This window comes from Hyperolius riggenbachi, chromosome 1, assembly GCF_040937935.1.
Source record: "Hyperolius riggenbachi isolate aHypRig1 chromosome 1, aHypRig1.pri, whole genome shotgun sequence".
NCBI classification, from domain to species: domain Eukaryota; kingdom Metazoa; phylum Chordata; class Amphibia; order Anura; family Hyperoliidae; genus Hyperolius; species Hyperolius riggenbachi.
Genome location: NC_090646.1, coordinates 588,649,174 through 588,666,285, shown reverse-complemented (window position 1 = coordinate 588,666,285; position 17,112 = coordinate 588,649,174). Strand labels below are relative to the sequence as shown.

Here is a 17,112-nt window from a genome sequence, read left to right as displayed (position 1 = left end):
TGACCATAACCACCAAGTTGAGCGAGTCAGAGATCAAGCTCTGTGGGTGTGGCCGGTATGGCATTGTCTCCAATGTTTGGGCTGCAGTACATAGGTTATCCATTATCAGTGATTTTTTACAATCTATTGGAAGTACGTATTGTACATTCAAAAGCTTGTAAAAATCATACTATTAAAAAGGTCTTCTCTTTATGGTAACCAATGTGTGGGGGATCCATATGAAGTTAATGAGTACCCCATATTTAAAAAAATATTTTAGCGAAAGCACAGTCAATGAAAAAAGAATATTGCAGAAACCTTGCAAAAAAGGAAAATTTTCTGGAAACCGCAACTTTTTGTTCACAAAAATATATCAACTGGGATTTGTATGGGTATAATGACGTCTGCGAATGCAAGAATGAATTACGCTTCTAAAGGGAAAAACAGAAAAAATGCAACAAAACAGCGGAAAACCGCAAAAGTGTTACAGACTGATTTTCCATGGCATTTTTGCTTGAAATTTGAATGTTTGCTTATTTTCTCAAAAATGAACGCAGAAAAAATATGGACATTTTTGCTGGATTCTGACCAGGTATTTTGCTAATCATTTTTTGGGCTGGAGATTAAATAGAAGAAAAAAATAGTGTGCAACTGAGTGCTTACACGCTAGGGACACACTTGTGCCTACAATGAGCTGCATACATGCAACCACATAAAGCACAGTAGCTCAGAGAAGAATTTGGTGTGGATGAAGCGGATTTCTCTAAAGTAGAGTGACTCAACAACTTACGGTATGAGATCCAGAGAGGAGAAGATAGACTGCAGAACCTTGTCGGTCACGCTACGTAGGCTTTGTATTGAAGACTCCAACCTGTTGATCACCTCAGGGTGTGACAGGGCCTGTTCCGTGGAAACATCATATGGCAATTTGCTGTAAACCGAAACACAGAAAAATATGTTAAAAGCCAAAAAGCAACCTGTTCTCCCTATTCAAAATGTACTGCAAATCTGCTATGATTAAAGCCTACTCCGTGTATTAAATAGACTTCTTGTTAAATATTTTGTTAGATTTTCAGAGCAAAAAAAAAACCAAAAAACTAAAAAAAACAAAAACAGCCATGTATATAATAGAAAGGAAAACATCAGGATGTTAGGATATAAGCTTGAACAAAATGAACAATAGAAATGAAAATCATATATACAGCATACATTAGGCTAGAGGCCTAAGGTTAGGTAGACATCATCTAACTTGATCAAATTATAGATGTTCAACCCTGCTTGTTAGCACCATTAAGCAAAAACAATGTGAAAAAGAAAGCTAACAAACATAAAAATGTACAATTAAAAAAACACCAAGAAAACAAAGGTCAGGTCAAAACCTTTCACAACAGCGTAATATCAAGTAATTTAAAGTGGATCCGAGATAAACATTTACCCATTGCATAATTGTGTTCCTTTCATATAGTTTGTAGGGCATTCCCCAAGCCAAATACTTTTTTTTGTTTTAATACTCAAATTCCCTATAAACTAAAGCCTCGCCCACAGCTTCTACAGAATGCCTTGGCACTCTGAGCCTTAGTAGCAAGGGCTTATGGGAGCTCCATCTGGGCAGGAGGAGGATACTAGCCAGAGATTTCAGAGGCAGAGGGGAGGCAGGAGAAGGAGAGGGGAGTGAAGTTTTCACAGGATGAGGGCTGGAGATGCAGAGCAGCTTGCCTGTGTGTAATGTGACAAACAGAACATGGCTGCTCTCTCATTGTATCACAGGAAGAAATAATCAAACTGTTGAAGCTGTTGGCAGCCATATTTGCTGTGTAAACTATCTAAACTTTAGATAAGATATATAGACAAGTTACTTGTCATTGTTTTCATCTCGGATCCGCTTTAAGTATGTGGGGTCATTCTGGTGGTGTTCGATCTCAAACTCCACAAAGATATTTTATTGGTTTCTCCACCAGCTGACATAGATACATAATTTCTATACTTCCCTCAGACATAAGAACTTCTTCACGAAATCAATGAGGACTCGGTTCCATGTGAAGAGAGACCAAATCATAGAGGCCTATTTTGAATATGAAAACATTAACTTTTTGATGAATTAGCTGGCTGGGGAGCAAGCTGTACAAGAGGAATTCCATGGTGGCAAGTAGGGCAATTTAACAGGCAAGCTGTATGCTGAGTGTTTAAACAAAAACTGATGCTCGATATTAATGTGCCTTTGAATTTAATACATTAGCTGAATTGTGGCACCCTCACATAAGGATGCAATATGCCAGCTGTACTGTGGAGCCCTCACACAAGGATGTAGTACATCAGCTGTATTGTGGCAACCATGCACATGGATTTAGTATGCCAGCTGTATTGTGGCACCGTCGCACAAGGATGTAGCACCCCAGCTGTATTGTGGCACCCTCACACAAGGATGTATTATGGCACCCTCGCACAAGGATGTAGTACCCCAGATGTATTGTGGCACCCTTGCACAAGGATGTATTGTGGCACCCTCGCACAAGGATGTAGTACCCCAGATGTATTGTGGCACCCTCGCACAAGGATGTAGCACCCCAGCTGTACTGTGGCACCCTCGCACAAGGATGTAGTACCCCAGCTGTATTGTGGCACCCTCACACAAGGATGTAGCACCCCGGCTGTACTGTGGCACCCTCGCAAAAGGATGTAGTACCCCAGCTGTATTGTGGCATCCTCACACTAGGATGTAGTACCCCAGCTGTAATGGGCACCCTTGCACAAGGATGTAGCACCCCAACTGTATTGTGGACCTTCGCACAAGGATGTTGCACCCCAGATGTATAGTGACACTCTCGCACAAGGATATAGTACCCTAGCTGTATTGTGGCACCCCCACACAAGGATGTAGTACCCCAGCTGTATTGTGGCACCCCCGCACAAGGATGTAGTACCCCAGCTGCATTGTGGCACCCTCGCAAAAGGATGTAGAAAGTACCCCAGCTGTATTGTGGCACCCCCGAACAAGGATGTAGCTCCCCAGCTGTATTGTGGCACCCTCACAAAAGGATGTAGAAAGTACCCCAGCTGTATTGTGGCACCCCCGAACAAGGATGTAGCACCCCAGCTGTATTGTGGCACCCCCGAACAAGGATGTAGTACCCCAGCTGTATTGTGGCACCCCCGAACAAGGATGTAGCACCCCAGCTGTATTGTGGCACCCCCGAACAAGGATGTAGCACCCCAGCTGTATTGTGGCACCCCCGCACAAGGATGTACTACCCCAGCTGTATTGTGACACCCCCGCACAAGGATGTAGCACCCCAGCTGTATTGTGGCACCCTCGCACAAGGATGTAGCACCCCAGCTGTATTGTGGCACCCTCGCACAAGGATGTAGCACCCCAGCTGTATTGTGGCACCCTCGCACAAGGATGTACTACCCCAGCTGTATTGTGGCACCCTCGCACAAGGATGTAGCACCCCAGTTGTATTGTGGCACCCTCGCACAAGGATGTAGCACCCCAGCTGTATTGTGGCACCCTCGCACAAGGATGTAGCACCCCAGCTGTATTGTGGCACCCCCGAACAAGGATGTAGTACCCCAGCTGTATTGTGGCACCCCCGAACAAGTATGTAGCACCCCAGCTGTATTGTGGCACCCCCGAACAAGGATGTAGCACCCCAGCTGTATTGTGGCACCCCCGCACAAGGATGTACTACCCCAGCTGTATTGTGACACCCCCGCACAAGGATGTAGCACCCCAGCTGTATTGTGGCACCCTCGCACAAGGATGTAGCACCCCAGCTGTATTGTGGCACCCTCGCACAAGGATGTACTACCCCAGCTGTATTGTGACACCCCCGCACAAGGATGTAGTACCCCAGCTGTATTGTGGCACCCCCGCACAAGGATGTAGCACCCCAGCTGTATTGTGGCACCCTCGCACAAGGATGTAGCACCCCAGCTGTATTGTGGCACCCTCGCACAAGGATGTAGCACCCCAGCTGTATTGTGGCACCCTCGCACAAGGATGTAGCACCCCAGCTGTATTGCGGCACCCTCGCACAAGGATGTACTACCCCAGCTGTATTGCGGCACCCTCGCACAAGGATGTAGCACCCCAGTTGTATTGTGGCACCCTCGCACAAGGATGTAGCACCCCAGCTGTATTGTGGCACCCTCACACAAGGATGTAGCACCCCAGCTGTATTGCGGCACCCTCGCACAAGGATGTACTACCCCAGCTGTATTGCGGCACCCTCGCACAAGGATGTAGCACCCCAGTTGTATTGTGGCACCCTCGCACAAGAATGTAGCACCCCAGCTGTATTGTGGCACCCCCACACAAGGATGAACTAACCCAGCTTTATTGTGGCACCCCCACACAAGTTTGAACTACCCCAGCTGTATTGTGGCACCCCCGCACAAGGATGTACTACCCCAGCTGTATTGTGGCACCCTCGCACAAGGATGTAGCACCCCAGCTGTATTGTGGCACCCTCGCACAAGGATGTAGCACCCCAGCTGTATTGTGGCACCCTCGCACAAGGATGTAGCACCCCAGCTGTATTGTGGCACCCTTGCACAAGGATGTACTACCCCAGCTGTATTGTGGCACCCCCGCACAAGGATGTACTACCCCAGCTGTATTGTGGCACCCCCACACAAGGGGAATGTTCACAGATTATTTATTGGAAGGAAGATTTTGGCCAAACAAGTACATGACTGTGTTTCAGGAAGGGTCATTTCATGAATACAAATCTTAACTTCCCAGAAGCCTTTTTTTTTTTTTACATTACAGGAAACAAATTCCAACCCATTTTGATTTTATTAAATTACTGTAAATTCAAATGTGAATGACTTTCGCATATTACTTGTGTAAACCGGAGTCAGCAAATGACCACCAGCTGTCGAGAGGCCAAGTTTAGAGCTGGAACAGAGGATTATAACTTCTTTAACTTCTTAAGTCAGATGGAGGGTATTGTGCAGCTGTTCAGGTACAGCGAGTCCCTAAACCACTACTGAATATGGTAGAGAATTCATACTAAAATACAGAACTGGATATGAACTTTTATCAATTTTTCACATATCTTAGTTATAATATTCCTTATAAAAATATGAAGGACTGATTTTCCTGGCTCCTGAAATGACACCGATTGCCCAGCAAGCTCATGGTGAACCAGAACTAAAATGCGATGTAAAACAGAAGTTTGCCTTCTTAAACCAGAAGGTATTTGTGATTATTCAGGTTGGAGTGAGCTCTGAGGTGTCCCACAATGCATCACTGTTGAATATGCAAACTGACCTTTGTTTTCCGTGAAAGCTAAACACGCCTCCAGATCCACTGGAATGCAATGATGTGTCAACTTGTTCATTGTACAGAGCCACATTAATCCAACATGCATACAGACTGTTTTGGATTGGTTGACCCTCCTCAGTGCAGGGCATGGATTAAAATTGGCTCTCTGGGGTGTGATTTGAAACGCCCCGCGTAACAGATTACCCAGCAAGCTCATGGTGAACCAGAACTCCTAGGGCAGTGAAGAGGCTGAAAGGGGATCAAAAAGCCTCCTTACTAAAATACTATGTAAAACAGAAGGTATTCGCAATTATTCAGGTTGGACTGAGCATTTGAAGTGTCCACAGCACACACAGTTCATCCCACAGAGATGATTTGCATATTCAGCAGTGATGCATTGTGGGATACCTCAAATGCTCATTTCAACCTGAATAATCGCAAATACCTTCTGTTATAAGAAAGCAAAATTCTGTTTAATTCTGCTTATGTATATAGCCAACTTAGAGACTATTTCTATCTATCATGTTTCCCTAAAATTATTACATCCCCTGAAAGTAAGCCCTAGCAGAAATGTTTAACTTGCTTAAAACATAATTCCTACCCTGAAGCCCTAGCGGCAGCAAAGGGAAAAAGTAAGGCAGCTTGTGTTATTACTGGAACCGATGGTCTCATGGCTCTGTCCTTTGGCCAATCACTGCACTCACCGCTACTCAGGGAGTGCAGTGTGGAACAATAATGGAGCCATGGTTCCGCCTTTCGAGACCACTGGCTCCAGTAGAAACACAAGTTGCTTTACTTCTTCCCCAAAGGCTGAAGCTGGGGACACAGCGGCATGGAGCTGGGGGTAAGAGGAAGATGCAGGAGGCCATCGAAGTACACATTGGACAACAGGAAGACATGGGGGACAGCAGAAGACAAAGCGGAGGGCACAGAAGGCATAGGGGGACATGGGACACAGGAGGACAGGGGATAGAGGACGACACTAAAGGTACAAGTGGGACACAGCGGCACACAAGAGGTGGAACCAGCAGAGGAAGCGATGGCACAGTGGGGAAGGCAGGAGGACACACAGCAGAGGAACTTGTGTGTTCATAGAAATATAAGCCTTTCCCTGAAAATTTGCACTAGCACATCTTCTAGAGAAAAAAAAAAATATAAAACACTCTTCTTTACAGGGAAAATGGTTATAAAGCTAATTGCTATAAACTAAAAAAAAGTAGGCACTTTCTTGCACACTATTGGGTGTAACATTCAAAGTTAATTACACTTTCTCCTGTTTATCTAACATGGCAGCCTCATCTCTTACCTGCACTGCTGGGCATTATCAGAGGGCGTTTACACATACTGACAGCTCTGTTTTTATAGTGCCCAACACAGAAGTACTGATCCTAAACAGCAAGCTTCATTTTATCATCTCACAGGTAAAACTCTTCCTGAACTGGTTATGCCAAGCATGCAATAAGATTGCTTCTATTATCTAAACTGTAACAAGGGGAGGAAAGGAACCTTTCTGCACAGATTACATTAATTTGGGGCAAAGGCAGGTAGGATAACTACACAGGCTATAAGGATTTTTTTTACATTTATTGCGGTATGCCAGACTAATTCTCCTTTAAAGGGACAAAAAGTAGGGATAATAAAAATTGCACCCTGCAGGAAGAAAACACAGAGACAACAGGAGCCCAAATGGTGCAGTATGTTACAGTACCAGAAGCCTGTAAAATATGCGAATGTTTTAAACTCACAAAGGTGGGTTGCAGAAGGGCAACCGACCACTAGAAGCAGGTGGAGATGTATAACCCCGACTCCACTCGGGTGACCAGACAGAGCTGGTGATGGTCGCACTCTTGATAAAAAGCAAACCTCAAATGACCTAAACTGGTCAAAGAGGGTTGATCCCCCTCCAAAAGGAGGGTGAAGGCACAAGGTAAAGGGGGAAGAGGCGCCCAGAGCAGATAAAATACGTTAAAAATAAATAAAATGAAAAAAGTGAGGTGGCTTACCTCAATGAAGACAAATTCACGTATTAATAGAATTTTATTGCACTGGCTCCTTTAAAGGGGAACTGAAGAGAGAGGTATATGGAGGCAGCCATGTTTATTTCCTTTTAAGCAATACCAGAGACCTGGCAGCCCTGCTGATCCTCTGCCTCTAATACTTTTAGCCATAGCCCCTGAACAAGCATGCAGCAGATCAGGTGTTTCAGACTTTAAAGTCAGATCTAACAAGACTAGCTGCATGCTTGTTTCTGGTGTTATTCAGATACTACTGCAGAGAAATAGACCAGCAGGGCTGCCAGGCCATCTGGTATTGATTAAAAGGAAATAAATATGGCAGCCTCCGTATACCTCTTACTTCAGTTCCCCTTTAAGCTGTGACCTGTGAATAAAGACTGGCAGCAAGCAGGTAGACAAGCTGATACAGGATCAAAAATATGCACTGCAGAGATGAGGGACCCAATATTACAGGAGTTACTGTATAAGCATCCATATTATTTAAGCGTAATGGTGATGTTTGAATTTGGGACCACATGGTTCGGAACCCAAACAGCCACATTTAGCACCATTGCAGCACTGAACAGCAATGTGGGGTGCATTTCATTTAGCTCTGATACTTCCTGATTCCAAGCTGGAAGGGAGTAGTGTCAGAGCTAAATTAAACCCACCCCATCCTGCTGTCCAGTGCTGAAATAGTGTTGAAAGTGGCTGTTTGGGTTCTGAACCACGTGGTCCCCCCCCTTCCCCCAAATGCGTCATATACCAAATACAGGATGTCCCTAACTTACAAATGCCTGCTAATACAAACTGTCAACCTGCCACGATCTTGAGGCCTCCCTGCATTGCCCCCATGACTCCCCCCGGGACCCCTCCATGTTCTCCTCTGCTCCCCTTGAATAAATACAAGCAGTGGCGGCATGGGTCACCTTATACATCTGCTCCAGCAGTGATCAGAGACCTCATCTTCTTCACTGCTCCCCTAGTCCCAGCCTCTGCCAATGGTGTCTTCAGCTGCCACGGCTTTCATTTATTCAGGGGGACATAGTGGAGTGGAGGACACATGGGGGACAGAAGGGGAGACATGGGGCGACACAGGAGATACAAGGGGAACACAATAATTGGGGGAGAACATCTACAAGACGCTCCTGCCCCCTAAACCTACGTGTGCCTTAGTATTCCGGAGCATCTTCTACTGTATGCTGAAAAATATGGTAGTTGTTGCATAGAGTATAGGCAATGATATTTCCACAGGTCCCTCACCTTGCTTCTCCAGTGGCAGTCTCCAGCTGATTCACCCATGCCTTGTACACCTCTACCGGACTGGTGTTGATGATAAGCGATTTGTCTTCGATGATTTCTTTTACTACAGGTGCCAACAGCTGGCGCAGCGTGTTCTGCCCCCGGGCACCTCTGTTAAAGCTCACCACCATCTTTATAACTGTTGGGTTTCCAGTCACTATATCTTGTATTTGGTCAACTTTTGACCTGTAAGTTGAATCAGAAAAACACAGTTTATTACAATCAGTTCATCCCATAGGCAGGTATCTTCTATGTGTGTCATCAGTACACTGCAGACCATTACAACCCATGATGAACATACTTTATTTCTTCTTGCAGAGCGGTCTCAAACAGCTTCAGTAGCAGGTATTCCTCTCGCTGGTTAGAGGCATAATTATACAGTGTGAAGATCACAGTGTCCATAAACTTTGTGGATTTATTTTGAGGCATCTGGAAAATCAGCTTGGCCAAGTAGGAAGGGTTGGTCTAGAAAACAAAAGGTTATGGTAAGATATATTGGCTTTACATGATAGGAAAGTCCTGGCAGCCTGCTGTGCTGGGCCTGTCTCAGAGAATTTGTATCGGAGCACTCTACCCAACAGCAACGCTTTGAAGGTGAAAGAGGGCACGGCTTGATGCAGCTTTCCTGAGTAATATCCCTGTATGGAAAGAGATTTGATAGCTGCAATACAGATAGCCACTGAGAGGCTAATAATTTCATCTTTGTGAAACTTTATTTTATATTTATGCAAGTCATCAGCTCCTGCATATCATTTTTCCAATTCCAATTTACATAAAATTTGCTTCAACTCAAAATGATTATCCGCATGTTAAATCAAACCTAGTTCTAGTCAAGATTTAAAGAAGAACTGTAGCAACATATAGTAAAATGCAGTAAGGCATTCAGGATACCTGGAAAGGATGCTTTACTGCATTCTACTACATGTTGCTACAGTTACTCTAACTACCTAAAGACCGTGTAGCGCCGATGGGCTTGAACGCGGTGGCAGCCCCAGAACCGGCTAAAACCAATTGGCGTCAAGTCCTGGGGTGGGGTTTTCCTCCGCTCCGTCATCAGGCTCCCAGCGGCGATCGCCCCTAGGAGACTGTTAGATGGCGAAACCACCATCTAATAACACTGAACAGCGCTGCGATCTAAGGCAGCGCTGTACTGGGGACAGCTGTGTGACAAAACTGTCCCCCCCGGGGAGACAGGAGGGATCCGCTGTCATAAGCTGATGCCTATGACAGCCGATCACTGTCATAGGGTCGTGGCAGGAGGGAGGGTTATTAAAATAATAATAAAATAGGTTTATTTATTGGAAACAAAACAAAAAACAAATATAAAAAAAAACATCCTAGGAGCCATCACAGCCCATCAACATAAAGCTCTGTTGGAGGGCAGAAAAGAGGGGGGGAGAATCACTTGCGTGCCGAAATGTACAGCCCTGCAGCGAGGCCTTAAAGCTGCAGTGGTCTAATTGCAAAAAATAGCAATTAGGGGGGGTGTAAGCCTAGGGTCCTCAAGTGGTTAAATCCTGACTAGAACCAGGAGGTGTATTTAAGTACAGTAAGAAAGGGTCAGAAGATGGACATTTTTAGGTCGGTGGGGGGGGATGGAGGTTCTGTGTGAGAGTAGGGAGAGGTCAGGTCATAGTAAATATTACCGATATTTTACTATATGAATAGAGTAGCAGATTCTCTCACCGCTATCCTGCGCCATTTTAAACATCTTATCCAGGTATCCTGTATGCTTTACTGCATTCTACTATATGTTGCTACAGTTCCTCCTTAAATCCTGACTAGAACCAGAAGGTGTTGTATTTGGGTACAGTAAAAAAGGATCAGAAAATGAACAGTTTTTTATTGCTCTCTGTGTTCACATGGAGAGGTAGTTCATTCATTTCTTTTTTTGTTGCCATCGTGGGAGTCAAAGGACAGGAGAAATCTGCCTTATTTCCTAACCCACTCGCTTCTCAGGAGAAAGTCTGAACACATTACATTAAGGAAGTCATAACATCACTTTTATAGAAACTCACTGGATAAAAGGTCACAGTGATTTCTCTCTGTGTTAGTCTGTACATGACAACACAAATATACAAGCTGCTGATCTATGCAGGCAAGACATATAACAGCGAACGTTAAGCATGTAACATATATAGCTTCGGTTTGTGTGAAGCAAGCTTACTACCAAATATGGAAACGCTAGCTTAGATTATGTATATAAAAGTAGAACTACTACAAAGAAAGCAGTGATGCATATAGCCACTGTAACAACAGTACCGTACATTACTTTTTAAAAACGGGTTTTGTAGATATTACTTATAAATGTGTGTGAATGTTTAATAACTTTTCCACGGGCTGACTAAAATCAAAGCTGCTTTATTGTACACAATTATCAATGGTCATGCAATGCATAGGAATCCAAAATTATCCACTCACACCTCACAAATTCACACACACATCACCATCTAGAAGGGCCCTTCTATCGTTCTATTTTAATAATGTCTAAAAAATATCTAAAAGATCCCCCATGTCGCCGCTTCCTGTCCCCGGCTCCCCACTGCCCGTGTATAGCGGCAGGCTTTGCCTCTCCCATGTCGCCACTTCCTGTCCCCGTGTCCCCGCTGCCCGTTCAAACGTATAGAGGCGGTCTCTTACCTCTCCAGCAGCGCCCGCGGGGATAGCCGACCTCTTCACCGCCGTACTTCTCGCTCTAGTGTTGGTTTGTACTGACGCGTCATCAGTACAAGCCAACACTAGAGCGAGAAGTGCGGCGGTGAAGAGGTCGGCTATCCCTGCGGGCGCTGCTGGAGAGGTAAGAGACCGCCTCTATACATTTAAATAGGCAGCGGGGACATGGGGACAGGAAGCGGCGACATGGGAGAGGCAAAGCCTGCCGCTATACACGGGCAGCGGGGACAGGAAGCGGCGACATGGGGGAGACAAAGCCTGCCTATATACACTTAAACTGGCAGCGGGGACAGGAAGCGGGGACATGGAGGAGGCAAAGTAGTGGGTATCATTGTAATCTATCGACTGCAGCGCGCAGCAGCCGCAATGCACACAACAGTTCCAAACCCCACTGGTGACGTCACCCAACCAGAGAAGCCAGCCAGAACGAGCATAGCGGAGCGGAAGTGCAGAGAACAACACTCTGGGACTTACAGCGGAGATACACCGCGAGAGCTGGGGGCGGCGGACAGACCGTAGAAAAAGCTATAAGGATTCGGCATAACAGCCGATGTATAAGAGCACGCAGGGGACCGACGTCTTCTATATAAGTTAAGGAACGGTGAGAGCATCATTGATCAAAACACCAAACTGAGTTATATTGACTGAAGACTTGCGGAGTTTGTTATAACGCTCTGAACCCGTAGTGGAAAAATTATACAAGTAACTTGGCAATCAGAAGGAAATTGTTCAGCGATTTTGTATATCAACAGGAACTTATTTGAGGATACGAAAGCAGATTGTATTGTGCTTTTTTTTTGTTTTTTCAGTTTGGATAATTTTGGATTATTTTTTTCTCTGTCTGATACTAAGGACAATATCTTTTAGACATTATTGAAATAGAAAGACAGAAGGGCCCTTCTAGATGGTGATGTGTGTGTGAATTTGTGAGGTGTGAGTGCATAATTTTGGATTTATATGCATTGCATGACCATTGATAACTGTGTACAATAAAGCAGCTTTTGATTTTAGTCAACGCGTGGAAAAGTTATTTTACTTAACCAGCCGGGCGGTATGGACGAGCTCAGCTCGTCCATTACCGCCGGAAGCTGCCGCTCAGGCCCTGCTGGGCCGATTTGCATGAAATAAAAAGCAGCACACGCAGCCGGCACTTTGCCAGCCGCGTGTGCTACCTAATCGCGCGGCGATCCGCTGCGTGCAGCGGCGAAAGAGGGTCCCCCCAGCCGCCTGAGCCCAGCGTAGCCGGAACAAACAGTTCCGGCCAGCGCTAAGGGCTAGATCGGAGGCGGCTGACGTCAGGACGTCGGCTGACGTCCATGACGTCACTCCGCTCATCGCCATGGTGACGAGGTAAGCTAAACAAGGAAGGCTGCTCACTGCAGCCTCCCTTGTTACTTCTGGTCGCCGGAGGTGATCAGAAGAACGCATCCGGAGCGCCCTCTAGTGGGCTTTCATGCAGCCAACTGTCAGTTGGCTGCATGAAATAGTTTTTTTTTTTAATTAAAAAAAAACCCTCCCGCAGCCGCCCTGGCGATCTCAATAGAACGCCAGGGTAGTTAATGTACATTTACTTTACAAGGTTAAAGGGATCCTTGTTTGAAACGCAGCTTTTAGGAAACACCCATCAGCGCCATTTCTGGATAACATTAACTTTGTGTGTGAAAGTTTGCCTTATTCATGGAATGAACCGTACTGAATGTACTCTTTGCTGTTTTGTTAGCCTGTGATTGAGGCATGTTGATCACATGACAGCAGCCCCTCCGGTGGCCTGGGTATCCCACAATACACAGGTAACTTCCAGTTTGCGATGAGCAGAATTGGGGAATACAGTATACAGCACAGGTTGCTGCTCTCCTTTGCCACCTTTCTTTTACTGCAGACGACAACACGCTGCCTTCCCATTCAGATGAGCACACCAGTGAAGGGGCCACATTCAAGTATTACAGCCGATGGTTTCAGGGTACCCACCAGACAACCACACAAGTGTCTTACAGCTCCTGAACCCCCCCCCCCCCCCACACACACACACACACACACACACACACACACTAGGGAATGTGATCAGCAGGGTTTTGTATTGTACAAATTAAAGGAATATTAAGGCTGTCATACTTATTTCATTTCAAACAACAAAACCAGTTGTCTGGCAGTGCAGATGATCTTTTTGGCTGTAGTAGTGTCTGAATCACACATCTGAAACACGCATACTACTAATCAGTCAAAAACATCTGATCTGCATGCTGGTTGAGGGTCTATGGCTAAAAGTATTAGAGGCAGTGGCGTAGCAATAGGGGTTGCAGAGGTAGCGACGCATCGGAGCCCCGAGGTGCCCTCCCTCAAGCACAGTATTAGCTCTCTATTGGCCCTGTGCTGGTAATAATCACTTCTATAGATACTTTGAATAGTGGTAATCCTTAAACTGTTCCCCATCCCCTTCTTGCACCTCTGACACTGTGGTTGCCATTGGCAGCTTTTGGTGCGCCGCATCCATTGTTATGTATAGAGTGCTTGGGGGGCTGCATTGTAAAACTTGCACCGGGGCCCACAGCTCCTTAGCTATGATTAGAGGGAGAGATTCTGCAGGGCAGCCAAAGGAATAGGTCAGTCTCCATTTTCCGCTCATCTCATATTCCCTTTTGGAGGCTCCTTTTCCACTTGCTGCAATCTGCATTAAAAAGCGGATCGCGGCCATTTTTTCCATTATCGCGTTTAGCTTGTTCGCAAATCACAATCATCAGGTTGCATAATTATTGACACAATCGCACATCATTTCAGAGGGTTCATGGCGCAATCGTGGCGAGTGGAAATGACATGTTGCACAATCACATTGTATCGTGATTTTGCGATCGCAAAAATGTTCTGTGTTTACAACACATTTTAGTTACCAGGTTGCAGTACTTCTAGAAGTCATTCAACATGAAGAAGTGCCTCTGTGCTATCAATGTGCAGCACAGGTCATGTGATCTCATTATTGCAGATATCTTATCGTCAACGTTAGTTCATGCCTTCATTATATCCCAACTGAACTATTGCAATGCTCTCTACACTGGCCTTGCAAACAAGGACTTGTACCGCCTACAGCTGATACAGAAAACTGCTGCCAGACTCTTAACTAACCAATCCCGTCACTGCTGCACTCCCTTCACTAATCTGGGTTCTGGATACATGAAAGAAATGTTACATCTGCGTAGCAATCCCTGCAATCTCAGATCCGCAGATTCTAGTAATCTGGTCATACCCAGAGTCCACCTGGAAACTTCCCAGAGCCTTATGTCATGCTGCTCCTACATTACGGAACTCCTTACCTCAGCAGATCAGGACAGCTCCGTCTATGGACGTGTTTAAATCCAGACTGAAAACCCACCTATACAGCTGCATTGGCAGAAATATAATTTTGTTGTGTTAATACTTCATCCTACTACCAACTACTGAATCTTTGAGAGCCTAAATGCTGGGAGTCCTATGGGAGAAAAGCGCTATAGAAATGTTATTGTTGTGATTGGTCAGCAATAATATGCAGTTGTCTAGAAATATGAGGATCAGACCTACTCATTGCAGAATGTTAGCTCGTTTCCAGGCTGTTCTGCCAGTTTCCTTTTGTTTTTTAAATGGATTGTAATCTCTATGTTTTTTTAAATGGATTGTAATCTCAAGGTAGATTCTGAGCAGCAACAAAACTGATCCTGAAAGGCATTTCCACTTTGGGTTACACACTTATCTAGCCGAGCCGCATACCTGCAGAAGATAGAAGAGGTGCTGGTAGGCTTCCAGTTTTTTCCTCTTCTCCTTGCTCAGGGCTTTGATTCCCTGTTTATCCACCGTCAGCATCTCCTCCACTTGCCCTTTGCTCTTCTTGTTCAGCTTCTTGCTGTGAGACACAACATCCTGCACAGGAATACACAACAATGATGCTCAACAATGTGCTGCCATACAAATGATCTCAGTACGCATCGCAAATCACGTGGCTTACAATAAATTATGCTTTTCCAAGGGAAAACACATTCTTTTTCTTTATTTAATTTTCTGTTCTACCTAATGAGCTATAGACAGTCACGGACTACTCACAACAGCAGAGTGCTTCTCATTGCTCTAATCTGCCCTGGCTCCCCATTAACACCAGCAACAGAGCAGCTTTTCAAAGAACGTGTTCGGCCAGGTTGCCGAGTGGTGGAGATGGACAGTTTCACTCGCCGCTCTGGAACAGAAAACTGGACCAACCAAATTACCTCTGAAGGTGTCCCAGGGTATTCAGGACCAAGACGTTAGCAGCAGATCTGAAGGAGTCTTGTAAGTCACAAGATTGCCCTACATGCATCAGACTTGCATTTTTCAGCAAATTTCACAGATGCTCAATTGGACTGAGGTTTGGGGATTTTGGGGACAAATTAAATATTACTAATCAGACCTTATTCCTGTGCTCTATGGTGCAGTTCTGATGCTCAAGTGCACACTGCAGGAGCTTTCAGCAATGGAAAAGGCATACAACGGGGCACTCTGACTAGGTTCATAAGCAGCTATATACTATGTACTGTGTGTTTTGGCAACTTTCTCTTATGGACAGTATAACATTTTTCAGCAACTTGTGCTTAACCACTTTATCCACCACTGCAGTATATCTACATCCTCTGTGACTTCATCTAAGCCACAAGTCAGTAGATATAAGTCTTGTAACAGAAGCAGTGCTGTGCAGGATTGGGCTTGCTCCTGTGCACATTTCTGGTACTATCTGATACAGCACTAATTGGTGAATGGGAATATATATTTCCTGAGCTAATGAGAATGATTTTTGCCATTAAAAATACTTTTATTTTCAGTTCATAGTGAAAAATACACACTGTAGCATTATTTCAGAATCAAATATCTTCACCATAAATTGTGACCGGAACATAAGTTTTGTGATAAGCGGTACGAATAGCCAAACAAAAGTTGTGTTTTTTTTATCTACAGCAGCACTTTTTATTTTTAAACTGGAATTGGTAAAACTGAGAAATAGTGTTTTTTTTTTCTATTTTTTCCCTTGTTTTCCCATTAAAATTCATAGAAAACAAAATTGTTCGAGGGAGAAAATGGCCTACAGTGAAAGCCTAGTTTGTCTTAAAAAAACAAAATATGTATATTTCATTTCTGTGTCATAAGTAGTTATTTCTGATTAAATAAGGACATAGCTAAACTGTCAAAACTGCTCTGGTCCATAAGTGGGAAACAAGGTTTGGATGCAAAGTGGTTAAAGGGACACTTAAAGGAAAGGTTCAGGGAGGGTGGAGGAAAAATAAAAATCAATTTCCACTTACCTGGGGCTTCCTCCAGCCCGTGGCAGGCAGGAGGTGCCCTCGCCGCCGCTCCGCAGGCTCCCGGTGGTCTCCGGTGGCCGACCCGACCTGGTCAGGCCGGCTGCCAGGTCGGGCTCTTCTGCGCTCCAAGTCCTGGTACTTCTGCGTCCCACGCGGGCGCGCTGACGTCATCGGACGTCCGCCGGGCTGTACTGCGCATGCGCAGAACTACTGCGCATGCGCAGTACAGCCCGGCGGACGTCCGATGATGTCAGAGCGCCGGCGTGGGACGCAGAAGTACCAGGACTTGGAGCACAGAAGAGCCCGACCTGGCAGCCGGCCTGGCCAGGCCGGGTCGGCCACCGGAGACCACCGGGAGCCTGCGGAGCGGCGGCGAGGGCACCTCCTGCCTGCCACGGGCTGGAGGAAGCCCCAGGTAAGTGGAAATTGATTTTTATTTTTCCTCCACCCTCCCTGAACCTTCCCTTTAAACAAAAAAAATGAGTTTTACTCACCTAGGGCTTCCAATAGCCCCCTGCAGCTGTCCGGTGCCCTCGCCGTCTCCCTCCGATCCTCCTGGCCCGGCCGGCAGCCACTTCCTGTTTCGGTGACAGGAGCTGAGAGG

The 17,112-nt window shown here is 45.6% G+C and overlaps 1 protein-coding gene across 3 annotated transcripts in view; it reads right to left on the bottom strand.

The window, feature by feature from the left end:
- Positions 1-17,112, bottom strand: part of IQGAP2 (IQ motif containing GTPase activating protein 2) — a 436,318-nt gene that overhangs the window by 49,500 nt on the left and 369,706 nt on the right. For all 3 annotated transcript variants that reach the window (XM_068248838.1, XM_068248829.1, XM_068248846.1), the window contains 4 exons: positions 14,953-15,102; positions 8,846-9,009; positions 8,506-8,730; positions 770-910 (listed from right to left, as the gene is read on the bottom strand). In XM_068248838.1, coding sequence (XP_068104939.1) covers positions 770-910; positions 8,506-8,730; positions 8,846-9,009; positions 14,953-15,102 — 680 coding nt within the window. The remainder of the gene's footprint in view (positions 1-769; positions 911-8,505; positions 8,731-8,845; positions 9,010-14,952; positions 15,103-17,112) is intronic.